The sequence below is a fragment of the Telopea speciosissima genome, chromosome 5, assembly GCF_018873765.1.
Source record: "Telopea speciosissima isolate NSW1024214 ecotype Mountain lineage chromosome 5, Tspe_v1, whole genome shotgun sequence".
NCBI classification, from domain to species: domain Eukaryota; kingdom Viridiplantae; phylum Streptophyta; class Magnoliopsida; order Proteales; family Proteaceae; genus Telopea; species Telopea speciosissima.
Genome location: NC_057920.1, coordinates 46001429 through 46017730, shown reverse-complemented (window position 1 = coordinate 46017730; position 16302 = coordinate 46001429). Strand labels below are relative to the sequence as shown.

Genomic DNA, 16302 nt, shown 5'->3' with positions numbered 1-16302 from the left:
TACCCTACTGTTTGGGTTAATATTAGTTGACTTTTGTGAATTATTGTGGGTTTAATTGGGGCTGGGTTACCCAAACCTAGCTTTACATTTCTTGGAATGCCCTAAATCACTCCAATATTACTATAAATAAATAGATAAATAAACTCCCACGATTTGGACTGAGGATAAGGTTCCTTAAAATTAGGAAACCACCGACCGCAAACCTTAAAAAAGTCTTCAACTGTGCCCCATAAATTAATTGACAGCTATCTAATAATATAGCCTCCTAACTAATTAATTGAATATTATTTTCGTGTACCCTCTCTATGGGCCTAAAATTTGGACCTTATAACAAATAAAAACACTTAAAAACAAAAGCCCATAACCATATGCTATCAAAACCGGCCCAAAATAAAAAATCAAACCACAACCAATGGTGGTGATCATGGTCCTGCATTAATCAGCTGAAGCGAGAAAGAGTGAGACTCAACCCAACCCCTCAATATGAAATCTATTTCAATATTCAATTTATTTCACTCCATACTGCTCCCAATATGGAATTTCATACTGCTCCCAATAGTGGGATTTCATACTGCTCCCGAAAGAATACCTATGGTTAAAAAGATAAACCCTAGACTAATAACACGATAACTCCAATAATCCAATTGCTGAATCAATTGATACCTGTGAAAATTTCTAAAGGAAAGAAAAAGTATTTCGTAAAACATTGTTTCTTTCATTCATGCAATGAATCTCACCAAAGGAAAATGACCCAATTAATAAATGATTGTTTTTACCAAAAATCTCTATGTTTTTTCGAAATGTAATGACTAGAAGAGCTACTGATAATAATGATCCGCATAAAAGAGCTGCATAGCTCAATACCATCATACTTATGTGCATCATTAACCACTGGGATTTTAGAGCAGGTACCAATATTGCGGATTGCTGTAATTCAGTTAAAAGACCCGAAGTGGCAAACCCTTGGGTAAAAATAGCACTTGGCGCGGTTATTACGCTTAAATGATTTTTATGATTCCATATTTTAGGAATTATATGAATAGTGGAGAAACTCCATGAAAGGAACATTAATGATTCATATAAATCACTTAATGGGAAATGTCCTGAAGAAATCCAACGAGTAATTAAGAATCCTGTTATACAAAAAAAAGTAGTTATCATATCTTTGTTTGACGAATCGTATAGTTCTACGATTCTATCGACTAATAGGATCATCAAATGAATCGTAATTACAATTGAAACGACCGAAAAAGAGATATGAGTTAATATATGTTCGAAAGTCGAAAATATCATAAAAAAATCCTAAAACTAAAAAGGACCTTCAATTACGGAATTGAAATTCTTATAATTATAAGATTTTTTCCAATATGTTAGAAGATGCCGTCACTCGGACTCGAACCGAGATGCTCTAGCACTGCTTCCTAAGAGCAGCGTGTCTACCAATTTCACCATGACGGCTTGTTTGAAATCATAATAACCCATTCATATTCAATCGTCGAGATTTAAGGATATAAAATCTGGATAAATGCCAATACCTATTACAGGTAGAAAGATAGAGATCGAAACAAATAGTTCTCATATTGAGTGAAATAAATTGAATATTTTTGCCAACCCCTCAATTTATTGCCTCGACCTTGTCAACTGATACTTAGAGAACAAAATCTGGATAAATATCAATACCTATTATAGGTAGAAAGATAGAGATCGAAACAAATAGTTCTCGTGGTCCAGAATAAAAAAAATTAGAGTTTGTAGCATTGAATAGCTTGTATTCGTAGAACATCTGACGTGACATAGATAATGAATAAATAGGAGTTAATATCATTCCAATTGCCATTACTAAAGTAATTAGTATTTTTGCCATTAAAAGATATTTGGGGCTAGTAAGTATTCCAAAAAACACTATCAATTCTGCAACAAAACCACTCATTCCCGGCAATGCAAGAGAAGCCATCGAGAAGGTACTGAACATCGTAATTTTTTTTGGCATTGGAATAGCTATTCCTCCCATTTCGTCGAGATAAATAAGACGTATTCTATCGTAACTCGTTCTACTATATCAATTTGAAAGAAAGAGAAGGAAAAGAAAGAGAGAAAATAACATTGTATGACTTTAATTTGACATGGTTCAATGATGTAAGTTAGAACACTTATTGAAGTGGACTAACATTTTGCATCCAAAGAAAACAATAGAAAGCATTAAGTTTTATCACAAGTATCTTGAGGAAAATGTTGCTAATTAGTTGGATTTAATTGGGTTTTGTTCTGTAAGAAGTGCATGCCAATCAATTTTTGTCAGTGGTGTTTATCCAACTGTATTGAATACTCACATCAATTCTTGAAATGGCTCAAATCAGGCTGCCTGTCTGCCAAATCTATGAAAACCAAGGTTTCAAGGATCAGTAGTTACTTATCCAGATTGCCTGATCCATATTGGGATGGGCTGGGACTGATGCAATATGTAATACACAGTAAATTGTCCTGTTAACAGGAATAAAACTAGAGCTGAATGCTTGGATGATCAAAGACTGATCCCAAGCTGTATATTTATAATAAAGACTGAAACATTACATGGACAGAATTCCCCCAACATAGCCGACTCTAATAATGAGTCAGCTGTACATAGTACAAAGAATAATAAAAGGGAAAAAGTCCAGAATATCCCCACGGTATTCTGGCCCATACAATCCAACATGTCCAATCGCTGGAAACATCTGATTTTTGTTCATTAGAGTTGGATTGGTGGATCCAAACTGATTTTGATTGGTCTCAACTGGGCCAATCCTTGATCTGTTCCCAATCCCCTGATTTCTGATCAAGATGGCTGTCGAAATGCCTTTTTTCCTTGTTACTACATCTTGTCCTTTTAAGTTGTTAGCATCCTCAATATCTGTTTATAAGTAGAATTCTCATAATCATAGTTGTCACGGCGCCACGGCGATCCAAGTCGGTGGAGGGGTGTCACGTCGATATATCGATATGTCGCCCGCCATGGCAACGCCATGGCGAGCATGTCGACCATGTTTTATTTTTTATTTTCTCTATTTTTAATGTGTTAATAGATGTATACTCAAGCCATGTTTTATTTTTTCTCTATTGTTTCTCAAGTTTTAAGAAGAAAACTTCGGAAATCGAAGAGGGAAAGAAGAAATCAAAAGAAATCGAAGAGGGAAAGAAGACAGGAAGAAGAAATCGAAAAGGGAAAGAAGAAATCGAAAAGGGAAAGAAGAAATCGAAAGAAATTGAAGAGGGAAAGAAGAAATCGAAGAGGGAAGAAGAAATCGAAGACAGGAAGAAGAAATCGAAGAGGGAAAGAGAGACAGGAAGAAGAAATCAAAGAGGGTCGCCATGGCGTAGGTCGCCATGCAACCCTCTCCAGCGCCAGGACGCCATGGCATTGCCTTGGCGACGCCATGACAACTATGCTCATAATAAATAAATGGGTTGCTTGCATGTTCAAGTTATTCAATTTGTCGGACTAATTTGTTCTCATATACTACCATCTGGTAATGACAAATGAATTCTAAATGTTCTCTCATCGTTGATGCAGGGCATGGAGCTCTATCCTCGTATAGGCAAGCATTTTGATATAAAGGTTTTCACCAACTGCAGATTTGGTATGATGTCCTGGGCTGTTCTTGCTGTAACCTATTGTATCAAACAGGTTAGTTTCTGTAGTACTGTTGTTTATGTACCTGTCATAAGTCCCTGACTTACATCATATGGCTTCTCTTGAAATGGTGTCATTGCCAGTTTTGGATTCTGAAAACCCGTGTTTTGTTCTGAAATTTTTTGCATATTGCTGCTTTTTTCCCCATTAAGATTTAAGATTTAGGGGGAGGGGAAATTATTTTAGGCTGCCTTGTGAAATCTTGTGCATATCTCTGCTTTCACCTCTCAAGTTATGCTGTTACAAGTTATTTTCAGACTTTGAGGCAGCAAGGTTCTCAACTTTTCAAAATAAGCAGCAAGAGGAGATTATCCCATCTGTTATGTGCATGCTGTTTAAAATTTAACGCATGGTTTTCTTTCTCTGGATAATAAATGGAATGTGCTTGAAAAAATTCCAAACTATGTTCTCTAAGTCCTGAACACATTTCCTAATGTTAAGTTTATTTGGGTTTTGACAAAACATGGTTTTCTTGGTTAAATAAATCCAATGTTTTGGATGACTCATACTGATCTCCCAGCCCTCCGTGAAGTTCCAGACAAGTTTCTTTTCCCTCTTTCATTAATCACTTCTTTGGTAAGAATTAGCACTCTTTCACAAGTAATACCTTTTGTTACTTTAAGTTATCAAGTAAAAAATGTTATTTATTTGTTGAAAATGGAATTGGCAACCGTTAGTGAGGGATCAATTGCATTTTAATTACCATCTTACAATGTAAAATTTACTACGTAATTTGATATTATAGTTTTAGTTAAGAATAACTTGAGATTTTGAAAAGTTTAAAACAAATCAAGAACCTTGGAATGAGTGAATTGATAGAACAGATGTATTGCAATCCTAATTATTTTGTCTTTTCTCTCTCTCATTGGATAAGTTGATCCATTTCGAAAACTCTATGTACATGGCAGAATGATTTTCTTTTTTCTAATTGACATATTACTCTGTGAACATGACTATAGAGTGTAATTTTGACTTCCAGAGATTTGAGTAACAAAAAGTAACCTTTCTCTAATCCAAAGAAAAAAAAATGATTTAGTACTTTTTAGTGTACTCTTAGTAGAAGGGGACTGGAATTAATATAAAATCGGAAGTTTAGAACCTTGTCTGTGCTATGCATAGTTGTCAAGGCGTCGCCTAGGAGTCCAGGTGGCTTTGTTGGGCCCTAGGCGACCTCCGTCTTATTGCAAGGCGTCTTGCACTGGTTTTGGGCCTTATTTATGCCAAATATCATTTAAGTAAATGTTTTTTATATTTGGCATTTCATTTACTTAAGATATTATTCATAAATAAGCAAATACTCCTCTATTTGAATCCAATAGAAATAGTTAGAAAAATTAAATTCCAAAAGGATAAAAAGTCAACCCCCCAGTTCAAGAACAAAAACTTGATTTTAGATGGTAGGTAAAATTTTCAACTTTCTAATGTTGGGTTTTTTCTCAAATCTATAAATTCTATAAATCTTAATATGGTAAAATATTGCTAAAAGCCAAAAGTGTTGTAAAATATTCATTTGTTTTGATATCTAAACAAATATTTCCATTCAGAGCGATTTTGACAGCATTCACGCATACCAAATAAGGTTTGACCGGAACATAACTTCTTCAATATAAATCAGATTTAAGCAATTTTGGATTTGTTGGAAAGCTGGTTTTGTGCGCTACCTAATACTAAAAGTCTCATGTAAAAATAAAATCATCTGACTAGTCAAACTTCTTAGAGAACAAAAACATTTGTCTAAATCGAGAACAATTTAATTACTTATAGATAAGATCATATTTTCTATGAACAGTATAAACCAAATGTGAGACTAGTACAAACCAAATGTATGTTTGATTGTTTCAAACTTCCAATAGCTTGCTTCTTCAGTTCTATTGTCTTCTAGTTCTATGTTGATTTTTGATGACTTGATGTGGCTTAATATTGATTTTGGATGACTTGATGTGACTTAGTGTGGCTTAATGTTGATTTTTGATGACTTGAGGAGGCTTAATGTTGATTTTTGATGATATAAAGTATATATTGTAGCATACTAAATAATGTTAGAAAAGGAGAAAATAAAAAAGAACACCTGGGGACGCCTTTGTCGCCTAGGCAACGCCTAGGCAGGCGCCTTGTCGCCTAAGCGCTTAGACACCCCTCCAGCGCCTTGGATCGCTTTGCCCCCTTGACAACTATGGTGCTATGAGTTATGTACCTTGAACATACCACCAACTTCTAATTTGTTATCTGCTTTTCAACAAGACATTAATGCAATCTGAAAATCAGATTATGGATCTCAGATGCAAGCAGGCCCAATGATTAAATCTGTGAACAGATTTGAGAGAAAGGAAGCAACTGCGTTGTTATGGGAAGAAATCAGATCGATGGAAAGGGAGGGAAAAGAAATAAAATCAGTTGATGCTTGGGAGGAGGAAGAGGGGAGAAGAAATCAGGTTTGGGATATCAATCCCATATGCACTGCTAAACAACATCAAAACTCTTACTGAAACTCATATTCTTACTCATTTATCTTGTAAATCGTTGGATTACAAGCATATTTATAGGGAAATTGCACTGAACAAGGAAAGTTGAAGCAAACTTAACCAATGAATCTAAAATTGGAATATCCTACATATCTAATCAAAGCAAAGTAGGGAAAACTGAGGTCCTCCCAAAGGGAAAGGAAAGGAAGAGGAATGAAGAATAATAATGAAGAAATAAGATAATAAAAGTGAGAAATGGAAAATGAAAGTAAGAGGTAAGAGGATAGCTCAGGAAAACAGGAAAACAGGAAAACAGGAAAATCTCAGCTACCTGGTGTTGAGTGACGACCCTTCCACTTAGCACCATCGGATCACTAAGGCCGATTTTCGTCCCTGCTCAACGGGTGGGTCTTGCAGTCAAGCTCCCTTCTGCCTTTGCACTCGAGGGCCAATCTCCGTCCAGCCTGAGGAAACCTTTGCACGCCTTCGTTACCTTTTGGGAGGCCTACGCCCCTTTGAAACTGTCTATCTGAGACTGTCCCTTGGCCCGTAGGTCTTGACACAAGGTTAGAATTCTAGCTCTTCCAGAGTGGTATCTCACTGATGGTTCGGGCCCCCCCGGAAGGAGGCCTTCTTCGCCCTCCACCTAAGTTACGTAGGAAAGGCCCAATGTCGACAACATGGATCCTTGCCCTCCAAAAGGTTCTATCTAAGGTCATACTCGGCAAAATACTCAGAGCATACATTTCATTCTTTACAACCTCTCCTATGGTTATTTTAGGCCTGCCCCTAACTCTTTTAGCTCCTTCAATTGGGATTAGATCACTCCTCCTTACTGAGGTGTCCCCAGATCTCCGTTGAACATGGCCATACCACCTCAGACGACATTCTCGGAGCTTGTAGCTGATTAGGGAAACTCCCACCTCAGCTCTAATACGTTTGTTTCTCACTTTATCCTTCATTGTTTTGCCGCACATCCATCGTAACATGCTTATCTCTACCACACTTAGTTTCGCTATATGACACTTCTTTACTGCCCAACATTCCGCCCCATACATCTTAGCTGGTCGGACAACAGTCCTGTAGAACTTTTCTTTAAGCTTTAAAAGGAATATGTTGGTCACACAGTATTCCGGTTGCCCCTCTCCACTTCATCCATCCCACTTTAATTCTCTGTGTAACATCATCATCTATGTCACCTTTGTTTATGGTAGACCCCAAATGGTCAAATATCTAAAATAGTCAATTGGCGGTATCTCTTTGTATCCTCAATCTTCACCATTTCATTATCCATCATAGTGTGACTAAAATTAAACATCATATACTTCATCTTTGATCTACTAATCTTAAAGCCTCTTGTTTCCAAAGTTGATCTCCACATCTCTAACTTTGCGATAATACCTATTTTTGTCTCATCCCCCAAAATGATATCATTGGCGAAGAGCATACACCATGGGACATCGTCTTGGATGTTCTTGGTTAATTCATCCATGATAAGCGCGAAATGATAAGGGCTTAGGGCTGATTCTTGATGTAACCCAACCGTAATTGAGAATTCATTATCCTAGCCTCCCACAAATCTCACACTAGTCACCACACCCTCATACATATCTTTAATTACATCTATATATTTGCTCGACACCCCTCTCTTCGCAAGGACATACCATATTAAATCTTTTGGGACTTTGTCATAGGCTACTGAACCAACAAACTGGTTTGGAATTGGCTCCTTGTGGTCTAATAGTCCCGACGGGCCAAACTAGTCCAGCCAAATATTTGCATTAGTTCTCCCAGTGTTGAGAAAAAACTCGCCCTTGAGTCTTGTAGAATGGCAGAAATAGAAGAGCTAGGGAGTATGTCTTATGCTCTGCACCAGTATCACGAATCAAGTTTGGAAGATGAAACGTTGATGGCATATAGGACACCCATCACTGCAATAGAGTCTATTGTTGCTTCACCCATATTTATCATCTAGTCTCTCTTCACCTTTACTTGTTCTTTCACATCAGAATGGTCTTCCTCTTGCGTTGACTCTTTCGACTCTTCCTGTGGCTGCATTGTTTGTGCCACTTCCTTTGGCTCTGAGCATACTTCGTCAACCTGTCCTTGAAGAATGAATGTTTTGCACATGTGAGAAGGCTGTAGGATGCACACAATTTTATCATGGTCAACGACGGCCTCTGTGATTCCAACTACTCTTGACCCATTTTAATAATACGCTTAGAAGAATCAAATACTTCACAATAAGCACCATTACAATTTTGGGAAGTTGAGAATTCGATGAAGACATCATCCTCAGACTCAATGATGATCTTGTTAGTCTTTGATAATATCTCTACCAGAGTCCGCAAGCCGAAATTTTCACCTTGCCCTTCATCTATAAATAAAATAACAGTTTTTCTGTTGGGCAAACAAACTCTGGTCTTGAAAATGTAAGTTTCCACGGTCAGCTTTAGCTTTGATACCAATTGATAAAATAAAAGATCGAGATTATGGATCTCAGATACAAACATGTCCAATTATTAAATTTGTGATCAGACCTGAGATAAAGGAAGCAACTGTGTTGTTAAGGTACAAATCAGATCGATGGAAAGGGAGCGAAAAGAGATAAGATCGATATGCTTTAGAGGAATAAGAGAAGAAAAGAGAAGAAATCAGGTTTGGGATACCAATCCTGTATGCACTTCTCAACAACACCGAAACTCTTAAAAAAACTCATATTCTTTGCTCATTCATCTATTAAGTCGTTGGATTACATGCATATGTATAAAAAAGAAATTGCACACAGCAAGAAAACTTGAAGCAAACTTAAACAAGGAAACTATAACTGGAATATCATACATATCAACCCCTACCCAAAATAAAAGATGACATTATATTCTCCCAAGTAAAATAAATCTTCCTAAATATCCTATTGAACCGACAAACTGGTTTGGAATCGGTTCCTTATGGTCTACTAGTCCTGATGGTTCAGACTGGTCCAACCAAATATCTGCATCTCATACAATGCATGTTCTGACCATTCAAAGCACAAGAAACTTCAATAATATTTGGATTTTGGCTAGATATGTGGACCAACAGAAGATAATTATATTAATAGATCCATAGTAAAGGCTTAGGGTGAAAGGGCTGAATGCAGAGGCTGCATCAGCACCCACATTCTTGTCTGAATTTCTATAAACAAAGATCCATAGCCCTGATTCTGTATCAGTCTCAATATGTGTATTTCATCATCTTTATTTCCATGAGCATATGATATAATTCACAAGATATCAACAAATTTAACTATTATATAGGAAAATCTTCGCAAGATTTTGGTCAACTTCACACCACAGATTCCCATGCTAAGAATTACATAATAGTCAAACGATTGCTTTGATAAAACATGTGCATATGCATTGTATTTATGTCCAAGTACACTTTTTTTTGGTAAAGAAACTAGTACACTTTAAGGCTTCATTTAATGAAAATTGTTAATTTTTACGAAATTAAATGTACTGTTGATTCTACTAATCCTATAGATAAAGCTGCATAAACATTCATGCTCATAAAATGCAGCAAAGCCTATCAAATTTAACCAGATGGTGGAGCTATAAAGGTGCAAGAGTGCTAGAAATTATATATATATATATAATTTCTGTTCCACTGGTTATCCTGATTGGGTGGTCATAACCAACCTATCAACCTTTTCTTTTTAGATTTGTAATGTCTTCTAGTATCCAGGATTGAGATAAATTTGATTTAGTCTCTGATTAAGTTGACTTCTTGTTCAAAAGACCTCCTGGATGGAACTAATCAAAATTTGAGTCTCTCAGCACCAGCCTGCACTTGTGCTACAATCTGTAGGATTTCGGAAGGGTCCTGACAGCAGCGCATGATCTGTGCCTTAATTTCTTATTATGAATATCTGCTGTCTTGATTTTTGGGGCTGTGACTCTGTAAAAATCTCGCTTTAGCAGGTTGTTGGGAAGGGTGGACTGGAAACAGTTCTAACCTTTGGTATTTTGCACAAAATGGCTGCTGTCAGACTTGAAGCTGTCTTGAGACTATCTTGATTGTATTATTCACTTCCTTATTTCTGGAGGTTAATAACACAAAATTTCTCTTGGGTTTCTTATGATACTTTGTTCAACTTAACAGTATGAAGAGCAGGGGCAAGTAGCTGACTCTATGCTTGTTAATACTGCATTGATGCTTGTGTATGTCACTAAGTTTTTTTGGTGGGAAGCTGGATACTGGAACACGATGGATATTGCACATGATCGAGGTTTGCAAACTGCTTTATTTCCCCCTTTCTTCCTGAGGTTATAGATGTATCATCAGTGGTGTTATGTTGAGGTTATAAATATCATCTATTGCTGAAGTTATAAATTTATCATCCATTAGTGTACTATGGTATGGTTGCTCTATTGCAATCTGGTGGTCGCGTGTTTGAACAAGGAAACAGCCTCTCCACAAAAATTGGGGGTAAGGCTGCATACATATGCCCCTCCCCAGACCCTACAGTAGTGGGAGCCTTGTGAACTGGGTACGCCCTTATTTTTTATTGTACTATGTTATAAACAAAAAGATACTGTGGACAATCTTGAGTTTATGACTTGACTATGCTACTCTGATGTTTATTCAAAGCCATTAGGTGCCTAAACTGTAGAACACATTGCATAATGACATTAAGTTTCTTGATGCAACAGTATGTGGACATGATGGAGTTGTATTAGATATTAATCCTGTATGTAGGTCTATGCGCAAGCTTGGGAGGCCCATAAGGTGCTAGTGGCAGTCTAATAGGCTGAAATTTATCTTTGGGTTGGTTATATTATAGGTTTGGCCTTTTTTTTTATTGGTTTCATTGTAATGGGCCTAATTTATTCGTGCCCATAAGTGGGGATAAAGTTAGTACCAGGATTAGTAGTTAAGTATTTAGGTTAGATTAGAATACTTAATAATTAGATGGAGTTCTGTTTTGAGTTTATCTACTTTATTTTGAGTGTGTTAGAGTGATTAGGAGTCCTTTTATAAGTCAATTTAGGAATTTTAGAATGTCTTTATATATGCAATGCACCCCCTATCAATTAAAGATGATTTGAGTAAAGAATGCATTTTTTTTTAGGAGTTTTGGTGTTGTGGAGCAGTGCATATGGGATTGGTATCCCATACGGCCATACCTAGTTTCTTCTCTCCTCTCTTCTTCCACACTTTTTCGATCCCATCTCTTTTCCTCCCCTTTTATCGATTTGATTTCTTCCCATAACACACAATTGCTTCCTTTATCTCAGATCTGATCACAGATTTGATCATTGGGCCTCCTTGCATCTGAGATCCATAATCTAGATTTTCAGATTACATTATGTTGTACTATGGGTTCAAGGGTATTTTTTGTCATAGGGTATTTCAGTCCTTGTACAGTTGTACCTATTCTAGAATGTTCCTACACATTATAAATAAAGTGGAGTTGTGATCATATTGTCACAAGCCATTATTCATGTTTCCCACATGATATTAGAGATGGGATCCACATTGGGATCCTAACCCTAATGCCTGCCATCACGAAACTCTAGATCCTCTCTTCCTCCTCCCCTTTTCGTTTTTTGTGCCATCAGCCACCACCACAGGTTCTGCTGCCTTTCTCTCTCTCTCTCTCTCTCGCTCTCTCTCGGTCTTCTCCTTGGCACCGCCAGAACCACCGCCAGGTTCTGCCGCCCCTTCCTGTTCCTCTTGGTCTCACCGCCAATGCCTCCAGCTACCGCCGCCTCTTCTTCTTCCTCTTGGTCACGACTCCGGCTGCTGCCGGCTTCTTCTCTTTACCCTTGGTGGTGAGTTACCGCCCACCAAGGGATGTTACGTCGATCCACATGTTTAAACCCCTCTTTGTTGGGATTGGTTGTTGTGTTTCTCTCCTGATTCCTTTGAAAGTTGATATTTTGTTGAAGTTTTCCCTGACCAATAACTATGACTGATTCTAAGATCTCCACTGCATCCACTGGACACAAAGGGGCTACTCAGCGTGATTTCCTTCCGTTCCCTGCAAGCTCTCCATTAAATTAAATGGGAGCAATTATTTGATGTGGTCGCGATCCTGCTTTCTAGCCATTCGTTCCCGTGGTCCCTCTAGTTATATCACAGGAACATTGGTTAAGCCTACCAATGCTGGTCCTGCTCAAGATAAATGGATGACTTCTAATTTCTCGTGATGTCTTACCTCATCAACTCCATGGATCCTGAAATTGCTAGTGGTTATCTTCTTGTCGACACCGCTGCCAAAATTTGGAAGATAGTCAAGGATACTTATTCCCCGATTGGTAATGCTGCCCAATGCTATGAACTTCGCCAGAATATACATGCTACCAAGCAACTGGAATTATCTCTTTCTCAATATTATTCCAAGCTGTGTTGCATGTGGCAAGAGTTGGTTTTTTTTGGGTTATTTATTGCTACCTGCGATGTTGATGCTATTGCTTTCAAGAAATGGGAAGATGGTCTTCGTGTATTTAATTTTTTTGCTGGCCTCAATATTCAGTTTGACCAGATTTGGGTTCATGTCCTGAATCGCAATCCTCTCCTTACTCTTGAGCAGGCCTATGCCATGGTCCACTTAGAGGACAATCGTCGTAATGCCATGGTTCATCTAGTTTCTTAGGAACGATCAACACTCTTCTCTTGCCCATAGAGTTCGTCCTTTGGGAGTTCTTCCCGCGGTACTGGTGACCATCCCATTCTTGATCGTGCTCCTTTGAAATGTGATTTTTGTGGCCAAGGAACGACAAACAAAAGACAAGTGCTGGAAATTACATGGGCGTCTCACTGATACTCGGGGACGTGGGCAGGGTCGTTCTACCACAACCAAAGCTGATCAGACTTCTTCTGAAGACAATGCATCGGATCAGCCTCTTTCCTAGGAGGAATTTCAGCATCTTCGTCAATCGATGACTCGGCTTAACACCACTTCTTCATCAACACCTTCTGCTGCTTCCGCTACCTCCCTGCCAGGAACTTCTGCTTCTTCTGCTTCTCCTTCATTCACACCAGGTATTTCGTTTAGTGGCAACTATACCTTGGTCATGTCCAACTCTTGGATCATTGACTCTGGTGCCATTGACCACATGATAGGTTCTTCTACTCAGTTCTTTAAATATTCTCCATTATCTGGTAACAGTAAAGTCTGTGTCGCTGATGGTTCTCTTCTCTGTTTTTGGGAAGGGCACCATTAAGTGCACTCCCTCCTTGTGTCTTTCTTTTGTCTTGCATGTTCCAAAATTCTCTACTAATTTACTATCTATTAGTTGTCTTACTCGAGACTTGAATTGTTAAGTGACTTTCTTTCCTACCCATTGTCTTTTTTCAGGATTTGGAAACAAATCATATGATTGGCAGTGGTAAAGTGGTTAGTGGTCTCCACATGCTTGATAGTTCTCCATTAGCTCCATCAACTTTGGTCTCTCAGGCTTCTGTCCTTGAATCTTCGGCATCAACTTTGGCCGAATTGTAAAGTGGCATCATTGTCTAGGCCACCCTCCTCCAGGAGTTTTATCTACCTTATTTTCCAATTTGGTTAAGAGTTGTAATCTAAACCATTTTTCTTGTGACGCTTGCATTTTTGCAAAGCAAACTAGAGCTGTTTATTTCGTTTCAGATAGTAGAAGTTTAATTCCGTTCAGTTTAATGCATCATTCTGATGTGTGGGGCCCTGCCCGTTGTGTTTCTACATCTGGTTACCGGTGGTTTATCACCTTTATTGATTGCTTTAGTCGTACTATGTGAGTTTACCTCATGCACTAAAAGAGTGATGTTTTCTCTTGCTTCCAATTGTTTCACAAAATTGTTCAGACTCAGTTTGATGCTCAAGTAAAATTTTTTCGCACAAACAATGGGAAGGAATACATGGACAGCTCCTTTTAGACCTACCTGTCTTCTCATGGGATAATACACCAAACCTCTTGTGCGGATACTCTAGCCCAGAATGGTGTAGCTGAATGAAAGAATCGTCACGTCTTGGAAGTGGCCAAATCTCTTATGTTCATAATGGTTGTTCTTCGTTTTTGGGGTGATGCTGTGCTTTTAGCTGCCCATCTTATAAATTGGCTTCTTTCTCGGGTGCTAGCAGCTCTGCCCTCTTTATGTTCTATTGTGCTCTTCTACATTTATGGTACCTCCTAAGGTATTTGGCTATGTCGTGTTTGCTCGCAATCATTGTCCCATTGGGAAGTTTGATCCCAAGGGTCTTTGCTGCATTTTTTTGGGTTACTCTGCTACTACCCAGAAGGGGTATAAGTGCTATCACCCGCCTACACAGAAGTTATTTGTCGCCATGGATGTTATCTTTAGGGAGTTTGAGGCATATTTCCCTACCCATGAACCTCTTCCGGGGGAGTTTGTAAGTGAAGAGGTATCCTTTATTGTGCCATTGGATGTGTATGCACCTATAGTGGAAGATCCATCCTTAGAACTTGAGGAGGAGCAGCCTTTGATCCAGGGGGAGCAGGAGCCACCTTTAATTCAAAGGGAGCCTGGGGAGCCTGACAAGTCTGACACCTTGAAGACTTTTTCTTGAGAAACTTGGCATAAAAGAACCATCACCACTGCTCCTACTCAATCGATACTACCTGTTCTATGCTCTCCTTCTAGTAAGTCTACTTCTGATCATAGTCTTGACTTACCAATTGCTGTTTGTAAGCCAAAAAGAACTTGTACTCAACATCCCATCTTTAATGTTGTTTCATATAATTCTCTTTCTCCCTCTTTCCATGCCTTTGTTTCCTGTTTGTCCTCTGTTTCTATTCCTAACACTTGGCAGGAGGCAATAACTAGTTCGAAGTGGAAAAAAGCGATGAATGAAGAAATGAGTGCCCTGGGAAAAAATAACACTTGGGAATTGGTAACACTTCCTCCAGGAAAGAAACCCATAGGTTACAAATGGATTTTTGCTATTAAACAGAAGGTTGATGGATCGGTAGAAAGATACAAGCCTAGATTGGTTGCTACTTGCTAGAGGCTTCACCCAAACCTATGGGATTGATTATCTAGAAATGTTTGCCCCAGTAGCAAAGATGAATACGGTTAGGGTAATTATTTATTGTGTTGTCAACCAAGGATGGGATCTTCAACAACTTGATGTAAAAAATGCTTTTCTCCATGGGGAGCTAGAAGAAGTATACATGGAGATTCCTCCCGGTTTTTCTGCCTCAGAGACACAAGGAAAGGTGTGTCATTAGAAGAAAACTTTATAAGGCCTAAAACAGTCCCTGAGAGCATGGTTTGGTCGTTTCCATAGAGCCGAGTCTATTGGGTACAAATAGAGCAATGTTGATCATCTCTTGTTTATCAAGAAGATGGGCCAGCATATTACAATATTAATTGTCTATGTGGATGACATAGTAAATCACTGGGAGTGATGTTGTAGAAATAGGCAAACTAAAAGCTTATATGGGGATAGAATTTGAAGTTAAAGACATGGAGAAGCTTAGATACTTTCTTGGGATCAAGGTTGCTCATTCAGCTCAAGGCATCTCTCTTTCTCAAAGAAAGGATACACTTGATCTGTTAACTGAAACTGGAATGTTGGGATGTGAGCCTGTTGATACACCATTGGAACCAAGTACTCATTTAAAGAGTAAGGATAGAGATCCAGTGGATAAGGGTAGTTATCAAAGATTGGTTGGGCGTCTGATATATCTATCTCATACACGGCCAGATATTGCTTTGCAGTGAGTGTAGCTAGCCAATATATGCATGATCCTTATTCTACTCATCTAGAGGCAGTGTATAGGATCTTGAGGTATTTGAAGCTTCTCTTGGAAAGGGCATACTTTTTTCTCCTCACAATTATCTTCAAGTTGAGGCCTTCATCGATGTTGACTGGGCAGGATGTCCATATGACAGAAGATCTACATTAGGCTATTGCACTTTTGTTGGAGGTAACTTGGTCACTTGGCAAAGCAAGAAGCAAGCTGTTGTTGCTCGATCCAATGCTGAAGTAGAGTTTCAGGCCCATGGAATATGCGAACTCCTCTGGCTCCAAGGACTTCTACAAGACTCATGTGTTGTTGTTGATCTACTATGTGCCTTTATTGTGACAGTAAATCAGCAATAAGTATTGCACATAATTCAGTTCAACACGATCGCACCAAGCATGTTGAGATTGATCGTCACTTCATCAAGGAGAAGTTAGAACAA

At 38.4% G+C, this 16302-nt stretch overlaps 1 protein-coding gene across 1 annotated transcript in view; it reads left to right on the top strand.

The window, feature by feature from the left end:
* LOC122661271 (7-dehydrocholesterol reductase) overlaps nt 1-16302 on the top strand; it is a 72554-nt gene that overhangs the window by 41473 nt on the left and 14779 nt on the right. The window contains exons 7-8 of the mRNA XM_043856617.1: nt 3551-3664; nt 10273-10399. Coding sequence (XP_043712552.1) covers nt 3551-3664; nt 10273-10399 — 241 coding nt within the window. The remainder of the gene's footprint in view (nt 1-3550; nt 3665-10272; nt 10400-16302) is intronic.